Below are 17,066 nucleotides of genomic sequence, written 5' to 3'. Positions count from 1 at the left end.
TAGAAAGAGCATTCCAAGGGGTCTTGGAGCCTCCAGAGAGGTTATTTCCTCCTCTTCTGTGGAGAGTGAATTCTCCTCTGGCTCCTGTCCTGGAGATAGACTCAGAATCCAGAACTTCTGATAGGATATTGGTACATTATCCTTAAAATAAGTAATGCAGGAAGGGAAACTCTGGTCTCTTGAAGCCTTTGCTAAGGTTACCTCTAAATATAAAAGCAAGAGACTCCTGCATTTCGAACACTAAACTCTTTGGAGGAGGCAATAAATGCAGAATAGCTCTGTGAAAAGGGGAAAAAAAACCCAAAACCCTCTACTGCTGAGATCTATGCCAAACTGTATAAAATCCCTAAAGAAAAGAATAAATTTGGTCATGTCCCTGAACTGAATTCTTCTTACTGCTTTTATATATATATATATATATATATATATATATATAATAAAAAAAAAAACAAAGCCACTCATCCTGTGAATGCTATTGCCAACAAAGATCCATTGGACAAAAAAAAATTAGAGCACTTACACACCTCAATACTGGTTTGTGCTGTGTATGCCCTACCTCCACTTCAAAAGCCTTCCTCTCCTGGCACACCATAAACAAAGCACGTAAGACTAAGAGACACATTTGGCTGCAGTCACTGACCCTGTCCCCCAACACCACTAGGGCCCAGAGCTCTTATTTCAGACTGATTTGAGTTCCCCAAAAGTATGGAATAGTTCTGCTCAGTCCTGGCTCTGTCCGTACCTAAACCAATCAAACAGTCTGGTACATCCAGGTCAGGCTAGAAAACCTATCCTTCCTAGTTTTAAGAGATTCAGAAAGTGGTTTACCTGTGTTCCATAGGCTTAAAGGAGATATACCAGCATGTCCTCTTATATCTGCCTGTCAGTATCTGTGCTTCACTCTGGACAATTATCATTTCCAATACATGATCCTTCTTTTGTCCCCCTCTTTGGCCTCACAGCTTTTCTCCAAGATTTTGATAGCCCTGATGGAGGAGAGGATTTACATTTACTACTATACAGGTGACATTCTCATTTAGTCTGAGTGCCAGCAGAAGCCATCTGAGATGCTCAGTTGGGTAATTCAAGCTCTGCAGAGGCACAGCTTTTGTCTTTAACCTGGAAAAGAGCTCCCCAACACTTCTCAGGATCTCCAGCATTTGGGGGCCAGATTGTGCATCCTCAGAATAAAGGATGTAGATCGTCTTGTTCATAACTCACAGATAACCACTTGGAGGAGCACTCTACCTGCTTGATCTCTGATGTGTCTAGCACAGTCACAGTCCAGTGGATCTTTCTCCACACACAACCTCTCCAGGCTCTCATTTTCTCCATGGGGAATCACTGAGGATTCCACGTGTAGTCCTCTGTATCTCATGTCATCAATGCTGGCGTCCCTACAGTGGTAGCATGATATACAAAACTCAAGGAAAACCTCTTTCAGATCCAGCAGTGACAAGGATCATAGACTCCTGTGTCAGCCTTCTTGCTGTCACACTCATAGCTGGGCAAATGATCTTCAGCAGAATCCAGGAGGCGCAGCAGCTGGCTGGAGATCAGTGCCATCACTAATGTCCTGAGACACCTCTCCCCTCTCTTGACCACGACTGTCGACAAGATGGCAGTGGTCTATGTCAGCAGGCAAGGCAGGACTCTCAGCTCCTCACTGCCGGTGGGAGGAAGCATCTAGAATCCTCCCTGGACAGAGAGGAAATGTGTCTCCATTGCATTAGCTTATGTTAAAGAATAAGAGCAATTTACAAACTGTCGATCTCAGGGGAGTGGGATCTGAACAACAATATCCTCTGCTTAATGTCCCTCTAATGGGGCATTTTCTAAATAGACCTGTTTTGCTTCCAACAAGGGGGGAAAAAAAATCTGATCTCTTCTGCTCCCAGCCCTGGTAGAAACAATACTGGAGAACAGATGCCTTCTCCCTCAATTGGTCTGACCTCTCTTCACCAGAATGGCCAGGAAGATCAAGCCAAACACGAGCAGCACAAAGCACTGTCCAGCACCCTTAACTACATTGTCTTCTGTGTGTAATCCTATAGTATGGAGTTGAAGTCTGAGTAGAATGAGAATGCTTCACCAAGAGCTGGTTATGTCTCTTTCGTAAAGGCTGTGAAGAAAGAAGCATAGGAGTTTGAAAGGTCTTCCCTACTCGTGTGCCATCATGGGAGAGTGGGAAAGGGACAATAACACAAGTCAAGCAGAGTATCAGTTTGTATGTGCAATAAAACGGGATTGCAATGGTAACACTGACATCACCTTAAAGCTGGTAGCAAAAGCTGTATTTCTGTGTTAACTTGATAGCAAGGTTTGGAGTTACTCCCTCTTGTAAACATGAACCTCTATTGATGATTGATTGTTTTTCATCCCCCACCCCCTCAGAGTGAGATGCAGCTGCGTCAGGAAGCAGCGATGAGGCAGCAGCTTGACGGGGTGCTGAATGAACACAGAGCACTGATTGATGCTCTGACAACTGAAATCCTTCTGGTCAGAGAAGAAAATGCTGCCATACAGGTACAAAGATGTTGAGCCTTTCCTTTGACACCCTATGAAGCCCAAGGCAGGAACTAATGCAGTGAAAGATTTAAGCAGGCTCTTTATCTCTAGAGTGATGTTTCTGAGTTGACGTGCATTGGCAGAGCAGCATAGGGGGCAAAGGACTTTATCAGCAAGGGATGGCGCTACAAATCAGCATTGAAAATATGATAGTTAAAGATACGAGGAACGTAATAGCGGGGGCGTTGTGATAGAGGGGGTTTGTGGAAGTGTAATGCCAACCCTCTGTGCCTCCTTCTAACTAGTGGTATATTCTCCTCACTTCAACAAGCTCCAAATTCCTATCAAAAGGAGTAATGAGAAACATTTTTTTGAGAAAATCCTTTTAAACTTTAACAGAAGATTTATTTTAGTACAGCTTAGCCTTACTTTAATGGACACCCACTGTGCAGTCTACATGCTTAAAACTCTGCCTCTTTGCTTTCACAATATTAATACTAGAGGGGCAGTGAAGTGGAACTGACTTGAGGTCTTATTAGTTTCACCGTGTCACTCTGCAGCTGTTGTGAATTAGGATGGAAGTTGCAGCCATAAGAGAAAGCAACCTGGAGAAGGAAGAGGAGGATGGGGAGCATTGGGGGATAATCAGTAAAAGATGGGGCTAGTCAGGAAGGAAAAAGAGGAGAGAGATATAGGGGAGACAAGTGCAGAGATGCCTTTTTGTGGCACCTCACTGGGTTCAGATTAAAGCTTTGGCACTAAGTGGGGAAACAGAGGAATAATACATCTGTCTAATTTTTGTCCCTAGAACACAGATCTCTGTTTATGTGGCTTTTTTTCCCCTCCCTTAGAAAAGGCTTCAGCAATATATGGTGGTAACAGATGAACAGTTGATTTCACTCACTCAGGCATTCAAAAGCCTCCCTATAACAGATCCTAACAGAGGGCGAAGTCCAACAGATTTTGGAGTTCCAGTCAACAGTCAAGGTAGGTGTCGTTTCAGCGCATTAGTAACTTTAGAATCCTAGGTGTCACTTTGGAAAACACCCTCAGCTCCAAGCAACTCCTATGACAGTATGGAATAGTTGCCAAAAATCATTGACACAAACCAGAACTTGATCCAGCAGACACCTGTTGTAATCTCATTGAATTCAGTGGGACTATGCCAGATGGTAACTATCATGCTTGGCAGTAAATTGTCATACACAATCATCTAGTCCGAGGCTGATTGATGGATCCTCTTTGAGTCTTCTAGGTACCTCCCATATAAACCTGGGAACTGCTGTCTGCTTCTGTGCCACAGTAAACAGCTCTTATCTCATACGCTCTGCCCTGAGACACAGCTGCTAACCTTTGGATTTTACAGGCATCTTGTCCTCGTTTGTTTATTTAATATTCTTTTCTATACAGTTCTGGTTGGTCTCCCCTGTTAGGATATAGATATTCAGGCCTGTCTGCAAAGGCCTGTACTTTAAGAATTTAGGTGTATTCTTATCACTTGGCTAATCAGAGGTATAAAAGAAAGAATCAAAACCACTGTCTGCCAGTGTAAGGTCCTTCTCTTACTGTGACAGTCTGAGGCCCTGTTCTTAGGCTAAGGCCTTTGGCTAAGCAACAGAGGCAGCCATAAGCTGGGAAGCGACCGGTCACATCCTCCCATTCCAAACTAGTCACACTGAAAGAAGGTGCTGTTGGGCTGTTAGGAATACACTCCTGTCCTGATAATGCCTGTCACCTCCAGAGAAAGGGAAGTGCCTAGAAGATGTAAAAGGAAATTTAGGTTGATAGTTTTCTGTCTGGTAAGAACTCACTTATCAATAGACGCAGCTGGGAAACCCTTATGTCTTTATAGATGTAGTTGTGAAATCCTCGCTTCTGTATTGTTTTGTCATTATAGTTCCCACTTTGCTATTGTTTATTGGCATGGTCTCTGTCTGGTTCTGTGATTGTCTGCTGTATAATTAATTTTGCTGGGTGTAAACTAACTAAGGTGGGGGGGTATAATTGGTTAGCTAATCATGTTACAATATGTTAGGATTGGTTAGTTAAATTTCAGTAGGATGATTGGTTAAGGTATAGCTAAGAATATTACTATATAAATTAGGGGCAAACAGGAAGTAAGTTGGGATTCGAAAATAAGGAAAAAGGAACTTGGATTTAAGCTTGCTGGAAGTTCACCCCAATAAACATTGAATTGTTTGCACCTTCAGTCTTCGGGTATTGTTGCTCTCTATTCATGCAAGAAGGACCAGGGAAGTGGGAGAGTGAAAGAATAAGCTCTCTAACATCCCCTCTTTCACCTCACTGGCAGCTCCAAGCTTCAATCTGGACTGTGAGGATCAGTCATGTAACCAACCATGGACCTATGCTGTAGATGTGGTTATACCACAAACATTTCTATTACAATTAATGGCCCTTTCCTTACTCTTTCTATGAGGATTCTGTTCAGGAAGAGCCCTTGTAGCTGCTCCTGCTGTGACTCCAGAGGTTTCAGAGCAAAGCTCCCCTTCTTTGAACACAAGTAACCCCTCCAAATGCTCTGTCCTCTTTGGGATGTCTTCCAAAAATACTCTTTCAAAAGAGTCAGAGCTTCAAAGCATGTTTCTTTCTGTACCTCCTGACGAAGGAGAGTTCTTGTTCCCTTCTGACTCCTCTCTGGATGGTTCAGAGACTGAAGCCAGGTGTTTCTGATGCAGTAATAGAGGAGGCTAACTCATTAGTTACTTCAGCAGGTAGTTGATAATCAAGGAAGCCAACTGCCTCATATGAGTCAGTTGGAGGAGCTGGTGCTGAGGAGGCAAATGGCACATGGGTAAAGCCCTGCAAATCGGTGTATTTCCGTTTTATATCCGTGGACCATGTTTGCGGATCACAGATCGCATGCAGATACAAATTTTGTATCCACACAGGGCTCCACACATAGGAAAGAAGCTCTGGAAGGATACTTCTACTTGGGGAAAATATAAAGAAGGATTTTCTCATTCCTTGTTAAGGTTACTGAGGAACAGTGATTCTGAGCAGTAGACTCCCTGTAATCTGACATTAGTTAGTAACATCTGCTACAAACTCTACGCAATGCCTCTGACAGACCAGTTCCCTTTTGGCTCTTTACATTTAAGAGCGCTGTTATGCAGCCATTCAGTTCTGTGATCAGCCATGTCCTGCTTTATCCCTCCTACAGTTTTCCCTTTCAGGCATTAATGCCCTGAACAAAACTGTTAAGGGGAAATCCAGATATAAGGTCACACAAATGGGGGCTAAGGGGGGTGGGTGTGTGTGTGTGTGTGTACTCCAACTAAGTATGATCTCACAACCAGCTGTAACACTGCCGTCATGTTTTTCATTTTGTGCTTCCCTGGCATGTCCAAAGCAGATGGCGACGTGTACACAAACCAGTCATAGGCAAGCAGTTAGATGAGAATGGCAGCCATGGTTTAGATGGCTATGTGCATACTAGTTAGAGTGGATTTTAAAAGAAGGGTATACAGCACAGAATGACTGGAAATAGAGTGGTAACAGCTAAATTTCTGTCAACCAGCCCACTTTACAATGAAGCGTCAAACGCATATTTGTGTGCATTCTGAACAACTGACAAGTCGCATGCTTGGTGACAGTCTCTTATGGGGTGTTCTACAATCTGATCACTGAAGTTTGTTAATTTCCATCTTGGAGATGGAAAGCCATTTCAGAAATACAGAAAGAAGGTTACATTAGGTATATTAAGGTTTTGTATCCTTTCCAAGTGTGCTCTTCATCAAAGGTAAAATACTATTAGGTAAATTTCCCCCTCCTCTCCTCTTCCCCCCTCCACCATGTTTTCAGTCATCTGAATGCAGGACCTATCTTGATAGGAATTTATTTTTCTGTTGCTCATGTACTAAAATATTTTGTTTCTAATGCCCCCAATTCTTGCCTTGTCTGTCGTCTTCAGAGAAGCCTGTATTATACTCCACTGTGCCCAGGACCAATCTTTTCAGAAGGGAAAACACACTTGCATTCTCACAGGAGGAGCTGCCTGTGAAACTTCATCAGTGGTCAAGTCCCCCAGATGCTGTAGTGGCAGGCAGCAGTTTGCCAGCTCATGTGTTCCAGCCAGCTGTATTGTTATCTCCACCTAGACAGAAGAGTATCCAGGAATTCCCTCCTTTTCAGAATGGTGAGATGGTGGTCTGTGTCTTTGGACAGAATGAGATCATTATCCTTCACATATGGTGTCAAATATATTGTGCTCCCTCTTTCAAATAGTAATTCTTTGTTGAATGAACTTCCACCAGGATTTGGCCTTGCCCACTTGTTTTTTTGGAGGCAGCCCTTCTATGCAAGTTCAGTTGGGGCAGCTAGGTGCCTGACACCATTAGAAGCTGCCTGGCATCAGAAACCAGGTCTCTTGCCTCTGCAGCTGGAGCTGTGTTTCTGCCCTCTCCTGTTTGCTTATCTTTCTGTTGACGACTGACTCTCAATTTCTGCAGCCCCTGCTGACGAGTAAACTTTCAGTTACAAAGCATGACAGAAATAAAATGACTATTAATCCTCAAAAATAATTTTTAAATGTAGCCTATGTGCAAGGTTTCAGTAAGTTTTTAACCATATGGGAAGTCTGAAGAGTTTGCACTATATTATTATTGTTAGGGGTGATAAATGGTCTGTCATTAGATGTTAAATTTCTTAAAAAACCTGTTTTAAAAAATGTTAACTCCTAAACTCCTAAACTACAGATTTACTTCCAAATTCTGAGAGAATTGAGAGAATTGCTCTGTACTCAAATGCTGTAATTTGGGAAAAGACAAACTGCGCTGGCTTAGCAGCGGGTAACTCACACGTGCTATTTTCAGCATTTTGCATATTTCCTCTGATGTTGATTCTGGGCTGTAACAAAGCAGAAAATAACTAGCGATCAATCTTTATAAAATGGAGGACTTACTCAGCCACAAAATAAATGTATTTCAGAGTTTCCAACTGATATTGCAAACTGAAAAGTTCAGCTCCTCTCTTCCTTGGCTCTTCAGCCCATTCCCCTCTGCTAGCTTTAAATCCAAGTACAGTAGAACCTCAGAGTTACAAATGTCTCAGGAATGGAAGTTGTTCATAACTCTGAACAAACTATTATGGTGGTTCTTTCAAAGTTTACAACTGAACATTGACTTAATACAGCTTTGAAATGCAGAAGAAAAATGCTGCTTTTAACCATCTTAATTTAAATGAAACAAGCACAGAAACAGTTTCCTTATCTTGTCACATCTTTTTTTAAACTTTCCCTTCATTTTTAATAGCTTACATTTACCACAGTACTGTACTGTATTTGGTTTTTTTTGTTTGGGGGGCAGGGGATTGTCTCTGCTGCTGCCTGATTGCGTACTTCTCGTTCTAACGGTCAGTTCATAACTCTAGTGCTTGTAACTCTGCGGTTCTATTGTAATTGTTAAAATACTTGCAGTGACCTCTGATTTGGGGAACATGAGCCAATGGTGTACCCTGAATAGAAAACTATCCATGTCCCCATCCTTGGTTGAGTGTTACAGTTCAAGCCCTTCTCTGTGACTTAGCTCCATTAGGTTAGTACTGCACAGTCACTCCCCATGTTGAAGACCGCTTGTTTGCTGTTCCTTTACTCTTTGTCTGTAGCATTGAAGAAGACAGTTCAAACATATCCTGCATCCCACATCTCTCCATCTATGGAAACCACTGAGAGAGAGCCAAACTGGCAAAAGAGCTCACCTTCCTCTGCGGGAACTCAGAACACAAATGAAGAGAATCGTCTCCTCACCCAGAGGTGGCAAATTCCTCCCATACACAAAGACTTGGAGAGTTCTTTACCATCAGATGGTCAGCAAGGGAGAAGCACCTTGTCCCCAATGGACAGATGGGCCATTGCTGGCTCTGGGGAGGAGCAGAAGCCCAGTGCACCTGAGGAGCACACTCAAAGCAATGATCTGTTAGGACAGATAGCTGAGCTAACACTGCAGAACTCTGTTATCAAAGCTCAGCTGAGCAAATTCAGAGATCGCTCTCAAGAGGCAGGGGATGGCCTGCATCAGCCAATTACAATGCAAAATATGAACACTAGTTTAGGATCAGCCATGCAGGGACAGGTAAGAATGTAAGAGAAGGTAAAGATTGGGTTGTCCTTCATCCCCCATCTCCATTTCCCACAAAGTATTGATTTTTTTTTTTTTGGTATCAGGTTTGGGTCTCTCTCTCTCTCTCTCTCTCTCTCTCTCTGGCACTGTAAGGGGGCGAATAAAAGAACTTGTTTGTTTGTGGGGAGGTCTCTCTCTCTCTCTTTTTTTTTTTTTTTTTTTTAACCTCATCCTGTCTTTGAGCCAGCTTGACTCCCTCATCTTCCAATTTTCCTTTCACTGGAGATTGCAACTGCAGTTCCTCATGTGAGGCCATGATAACAATGTAAGCAGCCTTTTGGAAGGTGGAAGTCAATGCTGTCTGCGTGCTGGGGAGTGAAGGATGCATGGCAGACTTAAAAAGCCTTACTCTCTTGTTGCATGTAAGCCAGATTGGCTTAGCCTTAATGTCTGTGGGAAAGAGAGGCCTTTGTTTACACTAGGAAAATTGGGACCTGGAATTGACCTGCACTGCTGGTTAGTGTAGACAGGCCACTGCTTTGAGTAGCAATAGACAACACACACACCTGAAGCCTGCCTCCACTACAGCCTTGACTCGTGTTACCATCAGTGGAGCTGCATTGCTGGTGAACTAGGGGTCCTAATTTTCCTTGCGTAGCTGTAGCCTAAGGGCTTAATTCTCCATTGTCTTACACAGTGTCTAGTTATTTACAGTTGTGCAAAGTGGGTATAGAACTGTAGTACATCAGAATGGTCATATTACCCTCAGTTTGCTCTCTGTGTGTGTGGTTTCTCTCTCTCTCATTTATATAAGTTTGAAACTTTCAAATTTATTTTGTTTGTAATGATTTGTGTTAGACTTTGCCAGAAGTACCAAAGAGCTTGGAGGAACGAATAACAGAGCTGAACCGCCAAAGTGCAGAAGCCCGTGGTAAACTGCTACAGCTGATAGACCAGCAAAAATTGGCCACTGTCAACCCTATCTCTCCACCAGTATCGCCTATTTTACCTCCCCCCATAAATTGGACTGGTATGTAGTCCCTTTTTTTTTCCTTTTTTTTTTTTTCTCTACAGTAAGGTATTTACCTTTGTACCTACTACCTTCAGTTGACTAAATCAGCAATTCCCAAACAGTATGGTCAACAGTGCACTTGCTGACAATCCACTGAAAGCTGTCTGGTCATGTGGTGTAGGCTCTCCTTGTTTAGAGCTACTAAATTTCATTGAGACAGGTAAAAATACATCAGCTAACATTTTCCCAAAGTTACGTTTATATGTAATTAATTGCTGCAGTTGTCATTGCCTGCTGTATTCACTCTTCATCATGCTAATGTCCATAGAGCCACTACAATGAGTTTGTTAGCCTGCTTACAGTTTGGGCGCAGAACTAGACTTGTCAGTCATGGGCAGCAAGGGAATGCCTCCCCTCCCCTCGTTCTGCTTCCACAGTGGGAAGCAGCTTGACGAGGCCTCCTTTTTGCAGAGCTTCTCTGAGTGAAAAGTCCAATATTTTATTTCAAATTTCTCATTAAAAATCCCACTCAGTAATTCGGTCATCTGATTCTTAGTCGTGTCCCAGGGCTATCTGCCTTTTGAGACGTCTTTCCCCTTAGGTCTGGTTCCTTGCAGAGGACCTGCAGGATCCTCTGAGATGATTAAACTGTATGGCACACTAGAGAATAGTCAGTGCAGAATTTATTCTTCCCTGCTAGTTCAAGCTCCATGGATTAGCTACCATGCTTGTTTTTTTTAAACTGTCCTGCAGACTTAGGACAACTTAATCCTTTCTTGAAGTGAAATGGCAAGCAAACTGAGGAAGGGGAAAAGGCCATTAGGTAACAAACCACTGAAAAAGCATAAAGGCTAGAACTCAAAGGGTGTGTGTGTGTGTGGGGGGGGGTACAGTACTTAGCACAATGGGATCCTGATCCCTGATTAGAGTCTGTCAGTGCCATTGCAATATTAATACAAATAGTAAACTAAGAAAATGGAGAAGTAAAAACATAAAACAGACAGAAATGAAAGATACTAAATAATTCATGCATGGAGGGGTTACTGCACCTTCACCAGAATTGAGCAATATTCCCTTACTCTCTAGAAAACAAAAAGAGGACAATTGAGGTGTCTGTTCCAGTAGCAGAAACTATGGACCACTCCAAAGGAGATACTCCTTCCCCTGCGAGTGGGGCCAGTGTAAGAAGGTAAAAACCAACTCATTAGATTGTTTGAGTGGGTGACAAACAAATGGTGGGAGAGTTTCCTGTGTTAAATTACCATATTCTCCCAGGTATGATTGGCATTCTATGGTTTCATTACGGTCTAATCTGTAGAGATGGGAAATGGACTGTAACAGGGTAGCAAGTGTCTTCTGTTGAGCTCACCCTGTTAGCAAGTGTTGGAATCCTCTTGGGAGTTTGACTGACTGATCCCTGCTGACTCTTTGTGGCAGGTGTAGCTTGTTAACTCTTACCTACTATAGCGACTGAAGGGGTTCTTCTGTCACTGTAGGAAATCCATCTCTGCAAGAGGTGGTAGCTACGTCAATGGAAAAAATCTTCCATTGACCTCGTAGTGCCTACACTGGGGCTTAGTTTAACTTAATACATTGCACAGGGCATGAAATTTTTCACAGCCTAGCTCTGTAGTGTAGACCAGCCCCAAGGAATTAATATGGCAAGCAGGCAGTGTGGTGTAAGAGTGGGCAGTGAAACTCTTGTGACAACGAAATTGGGTAATACTTTAAAAACAAAAAAACCCTGGAATTTAGTTGTTTGGGTTAGAGATGAAGATTTCCCCCCTCATTATAACAAAAGAGGATGTTTCCATTTCAGTAACTTTTCAATACTTGCAGTTGGCAAAACAGCGCTGCTTGTGAAAAAGCTTTAAGTGGTTTGTTGGAGGCTGTTGATGTAGATACCAGGCACATGTCTCTGATCTTGTATTAGTGTTCACTTCCTCCTTCTCTCTTCCACCTCACCTCACATGCGTATAGATCTACGGGTGCCTCTAGCAAGACTTGTTCTCCATTAAGTACCACTTCGGGAAGTATGAAATTGACACCTGTCAATCAGAGGACAAAGGTAAGACTTAAATAAGGCTGCATGTTAGCATCCTCTTCAGCTATGGGCTTTCACTGCTGTGTTCTACATATGTATTGAGGATTCTAGACACATAGAATCATAGAATATCAGGGTTGGAAGGGACCTCAGGAGGTCATCTAGTCCAACCCCCTGCTCAAAGCAGGACCAATCCCCAATTAAATCATCCCAGCCAGGGCTTTGTCAAGCCTGACCTTAAAAACTTCTAAGGAAGGAGATTCTACCACCTCCCTAGGTAACGCATTCCAGTGTTTCACCACCCTCTTGGTGAAAAAATTTTTCCTAATATCCAACCTAAACCTCCCCCACTGCAACTTGAGACCATTACTTCTTGTCCTGTCCTCTTCTACCACTGAGAATAGTCTAGAACCATCCTCTCTGGAACCACCTCTCAGGTAGTTGAAAGCAGCTATCAAATCCCCCCTCATTCTTCTCTTCTGCAGACTAAACAATCCCAGTTCCCTCAGCCTCTCCTCATAGGTCATGTGTTCCAGACCCCTAATCATTTTTGTTGCCCTTCGCTGGACTCTCTCCAATTTATCTACATCCTTCTTGTAGTGTGGGGCCCAAAACTGGACACAGTACTCCAGATGAGGCCTCACCAATGTCAAATAGAGGGGAACGATCACGTCCCTCGATCTGCTCGCTATGCCCCTACTTATACGTCCCAAAATGCCATTGGCCTTCTTGGCAACAAGGGCACACTGCTGACTCATATCCAGCTTCTCGTCCACTGTCACCCCTAGGTCCTTTTCCGCAGAACTGCTGCCTAGCCATTCAGTCCCTAGTCTGTAGCGGTGCATTGGGTTCTTCCGTCCTAAGTGCAGGACCCTGCACTTATCCTTATTGAACCTCATCAGATTTCTTTTGGCCCAATCCTCCAATATGTCTAGGTCCCTCTGTATCCTATCCCTGCCCTCCATCGTATCTACCACTCCTCCTAGTTTAGTATCATCCGCAAATTTGCTGAGGGTGCAATCCACACCATCCTCCAGATCATTTATGAAGATATTGAACAAAACCGGCCCCAGGACCGACCCCTGGGGCACTCCACTTGACACCGGCTGCCAACTAGACATGGAGCCATTGATCACTACCCGTTGAGCCTGACAATCTAGCCAGCTTTCTACCCACCTTATAGTGCATTCATCCAGCCCATACTTCTTTAACTTGCTGACAAGAATACTGTGGGAGACCGTGACAAAAGCTTTGCTAAAGTCAAGAAACAATACATCCACTGCTTTCCCTTCATCCACAGAACCAGTAATCTCATCATAGAAGGCGATTAGATTAGTCAGGCATGACCTTCCCTTGGTGAATCCATGCTGACTGTTCCTGATCACTTTCCTCTCATGTAAGTGCTTCAGGATTGATTCTTTGAGGACCTGCTCCATGATTTTTCCAGGGACTGAGGTGAGGCTGACTGGCCTGTAGTTCCCAGGATCATCCTCCTTCCCTTTTTTAAAGATTGGCACTACATTAGCCTTTTTCCAGTCATCCGGGACTTCCCCCGTTTGCCACGAGTTTTCAAAGATAATGGCCAATGGCTCTGCAATCACAGCCGCCAATTCCTTTAGCACTCTCGGATGCAACTCGTCCGGCCCCATGGACTTGTGCACGTCCAGCTTTTCTAAATAGTCCCTAACCACCTCTTTCTCCACAGAGGGCTGGCTGTCTACTCCCCATGTTGTGATGCCCAGCGCAGCAGTCTGGGAGCTTGACCCCACATACTGGGGTGGATTCTGCTCTGTTTATACGAGTGTCAGTCCAGAGTAAATCAACTGAAGTAAAAAGCTACTCTGATTAAGAACAGAAATCAGAATCTGGGCATCATGCAGGGGACACTCTTGCAGTGTGTTAATGTAACTAGTCACTTGCCTCTAGAGACTTGGGTTAAAGCACTACAAGATACAAATGAAGTACAGTAGAACCTCAGAGTTATGAACTGACCAGTCAACCACACACCTCATTTGGAACTGGAAGTACGCAATCAGGCAGCAGCGGAAACAAAGAAAAGCAAGTACAGTACAGTACTGTGTTAAATGTAAACTACTGTGCAGAAGAAAAATGCTGCTTTCCCCTTATTTTTTTTAGTAAAGTTTCAAAGCTGTATTAAGTCAATGTTCAGTTGTAAACTTTTGAAAGAACAACCATAGCTTGTTCACAGTTACAAACATCCTCCATTCCTGACGTGCTCATAACTCTGAGGTTCTCCTGTAATGCTAGGACTGTATTCTCCCAGTGGACATTTGTGCACATTATCCAACCACCACAGAATTTGGTACCTATGACAGTCTGACTAGATTTCAGAGTAGCAGCCGTGTTAGTCTGTATCTATAAAAAGAAAAGGAGGACTTGTGGCACCTTAGAGACTAACAAATTTATTAGTGCATAAGCTCTGTAGCTCACGAAAGCTTATGCACTAATAAATTTGTTAGTCTCTAAGGTGCCACAGTACTCCTTCTCTTTTTAGTCTGACTAGAAACAACCATTGACTGAAAAAGCAAACAGGGTTTCAAGTAAAGATTGAGATACATTTGTAAGAGCCGTAGGCGGGGTTGGGAGGCTGGCAAGCTTGCACAGAACCTACTTGGCCCGTCCATGGCATTAGTCTCGTGCTGTCAGTAACTCTCATTTAACGAATATTAAATTTTTTTCCAAACGTAAAGAAAAATAGTCAGAATCTAGATTTCCAGCATCTTGCTGAGGGTGAGATTTCCTTCAAAGCTTCCTTGTTTAACAGGAAGAAGAGAGACACTCTAGAGTAACACTATCTGCTGGGCCATTGTCTGATCAGCATTTGTATTCTTGGGAGATGTCATAGTGCTGATAGCAGAAAGAGAAGTTATCATAGTAGTAGTCATATAGTGGGAAGCTAGAGGATCTGTAGAAGCTGGTAATAACTGGTAAGCTTGTGGGAGTGAAAGGACTGCACGAATCTCACTTCAGTTCCTCTCCCTACCCCTCTGTCCCACAGGTGGAGAGGCAAAGAGAAGAAGGCTGGTTTGCACTATCAATGCATATCATGTAACTGAAGCTGAATCGCATAGACTCTATTTTATATTTATTTTTTTTGTGACCCACCAGTAGGTTTCTGCAGTCCCTCTCCCCAAAACATGAATTTTAACTCTCAAAGTGCCTACTTGTCAGTGCCACTAGTATACAGAGGTCCATAAGCTTATTATGTTTATGCTCTCCTTCAGATTAATGCATTGCAATCATAGCCTGGAGAGTGGGACACAAAAGGTGGGAATGGAATGTAACAGTCCAGTCCCTATTGGATGAAGAGGACCTAAATTGAGGCTGATTTTAGCCCATTTCTATACCTCAACAATGCATCCACCAACATTAGACATGCTGAAGAAAGGGGCTTCTGGAGAAGAGACCATTTTTTCATGCACCAGCTCAGATACATGTCAGCACAAGATAAGGAAATAAATAGGACAATCCAGTTGACAAGAGCTGTGTGTGTTACGGAACAGTTTGGAATACCATTGGTGAATCAATTTGTGGAGTCACTCTGAAGGACTTGCCTCAGAAATAAACCAGCTCCTTATGCTTCGAGTGTGGTGATTGGTTTATGGAAGCTATCTTCTTGTACAAAGAGAATCCTCTTGTCTGAAAGCCATGACGGATGGGTTAGTCATGTCCACAACACCACAGAGGCAGCTACTGTTTTGACTTTTGGCTTCCAAACTATCCCCCAGCCTCACATCACAACTCCAGTCTTACTGCTTCTGTGCCACAGTGAGCAGCTCTTTTGTGCAGCCCTGTTCTGAGCTCTGGGGCTGAGCAGGATTTTCCTTTACATGTGGGGATATGTTTAAAGGAAAGAATACCTTCCTTTTTCCAGATTCTGCTATAACCCTCACCATTTTATATGGTTTTTTGATTGATTAATGACCAAAGGCTGCCACTGACTTACAATATAGGGCCTGATCAGATGGCATACATTCTGTTTTCCCTAAGTTAATATAAATTGATCCTTTCTGGTTTAGTTTCTCTCCTTTACCTGCCCTCCCACCCATGTTGTGGTAATTAGGTGCTCCTTCCTCAATGTGAGAAATTTCTTAATACTTTAGGGCATCCAGGTGAGCAACTGGATTGCTCCATAGTTCATCTTTTTGTCACCCTCTAACTTTTTCATTTCTAGTACCTTATTTTCCATCTCCTAGGTGGGCCAGGCAATTAAATGCTGTTTAGTCAGGACAAAGTCCTAAAATCTGGTGCTTTGTGTTGTAAGCTAGCATGTCACATGTCTTTGTATATTTTCAAACATCTATTCAATATAGAACTGTATTATAAGACAGGTATAAGCCCTTCAAGTCTCAGCATGTTCCATAGATCCATTTCAATTTCTTAAGATGGAAAGAATTAGAGTATTTTATGAGACGATCCTCTGCTCTTAATTCTGCTCATCCTTCCTCTGTTCTAGGTGGACTGATTGCTACTCCCATCTGGTATGATGTAAAAATGGAGGATTTGCTGTATATAGGGAATAGACTATTTAAAAATACTATAAATCTCCCCTCCTAACAGGGAATCCTCTGTTCTGGCATTTCCCTCCTTATACACGTTTTGAATGTTTCTAGGATTTAAAAGCTATGGACACTTCTCAACTAGGGCTGCAATGTGTCTTATAGAGGGATCAGTTCAAAAAAATCTGAGAGCATTAGCTGCCTCTGGTCTTGGAGCATGGCTAACCCATCAGTTATGACTTCCAGACTTGAAGATTCCTTGTTTTAGGAAGACATTTATGGTAAATTTTAAAATGTCTAATTCAGATTGTAACTCTTACCTCCAGGCCCTTGGTCTCTGATACAGTGATGAACTACATGGAGTACTATACCCAAGTGCTGGTGCAGCTATGTTAAATTATTTTGGGTCCTGTGAGAATGTATAATCCAGGGGCTGTGATCTTGTACAGGTTTATTTGATATTTTATGTATCAATCTTTAATTTTAATGATAAACTGTAAATAAAATCCAATAATGAGGATGTGCATAGCTCTTCATTTTGTTATGTAACTGTAGCAACCTCTATAGTAAAGAATGAAAAATAGTTTCTGTGATAAGCCCCAGTTTTCAGACTTTTTTTTTAACTTAGTTTTATCTTCTTGGGGCTGAAGTTTTCCATGCTTGGTGTCTCCACACAAAAAATCCTGCCTGAGTGCACAGTACAAGCAAAATCCTTTAACTGTTTGAGTTTTAAGAGAATGGAGAAATGTTTTTTCCCTTTTTTTAATTGTTGCTGGGTACATTTTTGGGGGGAGGGAGATATTCCATAGAAACAATAGACTCTCTAAACGTGGGATTTGGTATGTACTGATCAAATGTCCATTGTAATCTACAGGAGACCTTTACTGTTGACTATATCAATGGGT

General features: G+C 42.7%; 1 protein-coding gene across 1 annotated transcript in view; it reads left to right on the top strand.

The window, feature by feature from the left end:
- SPICE1 (spindle and centriole associated protein 1) overlaps window positions 1-16,653 on the top strand; it is a 34,498-nt gene extending 17,845 nt beyond the window's left edge. Inside the window, exons 10-17 of the mRNA XM_074974979.1 lie at window positions 2,395-2,526; window positions 3,360-3,495; window positions 6,440-6,664; window positions 8,131-8,597; window positions 9,444-9,615; window positions 10,684-10,786; window positions 11,578-11,665; window positions 14,661-16,653. Coding sequence (XP_074831080.1) covers window positions 2,395-2,526; window positions 3,360-3,495; window positions 6,440-6,664; window positions 8,131-8,597; window positions 9,444-9,615; window positions 10,684-10,786; window positions 11,578-11,665; window positions 14,661-14,714 — 1,377 coding nt within the window. The 3' untranslated portion in view covers window positions 14,715-16,653. The remainder of the gene's footprint in view (window positions 1-2,394; window positions 2,527-3,359; window positions 3,496-6,439; window positions 6,665-8,130; window positions 8,598-9,443; window positions 9,616-10,683; window positions 10,787-11,577; window positions 11,666-14,660) is intronic.
- The last annotated feature ends 413 nt before the right edge of the window (window positions 16,654-17,066 follow it).

Source organism: Natator depressus, chromosome 1, assembly GCF_965152275.1.
Source record: "Natator depressus isolate rNatDep1 chromosome 1, rNatDep2.hap1, whole genome shotgun sequence".
Classification (NCBI taxonomy): domain Eukaryota; kingdom Metazoa; phylum Chordata; order Testudines; family Cheloniidae; genus Natator; species Natator depressus.
This window is presented reverse-complemented; position numbering and strand designations above follow the sequence as displayed.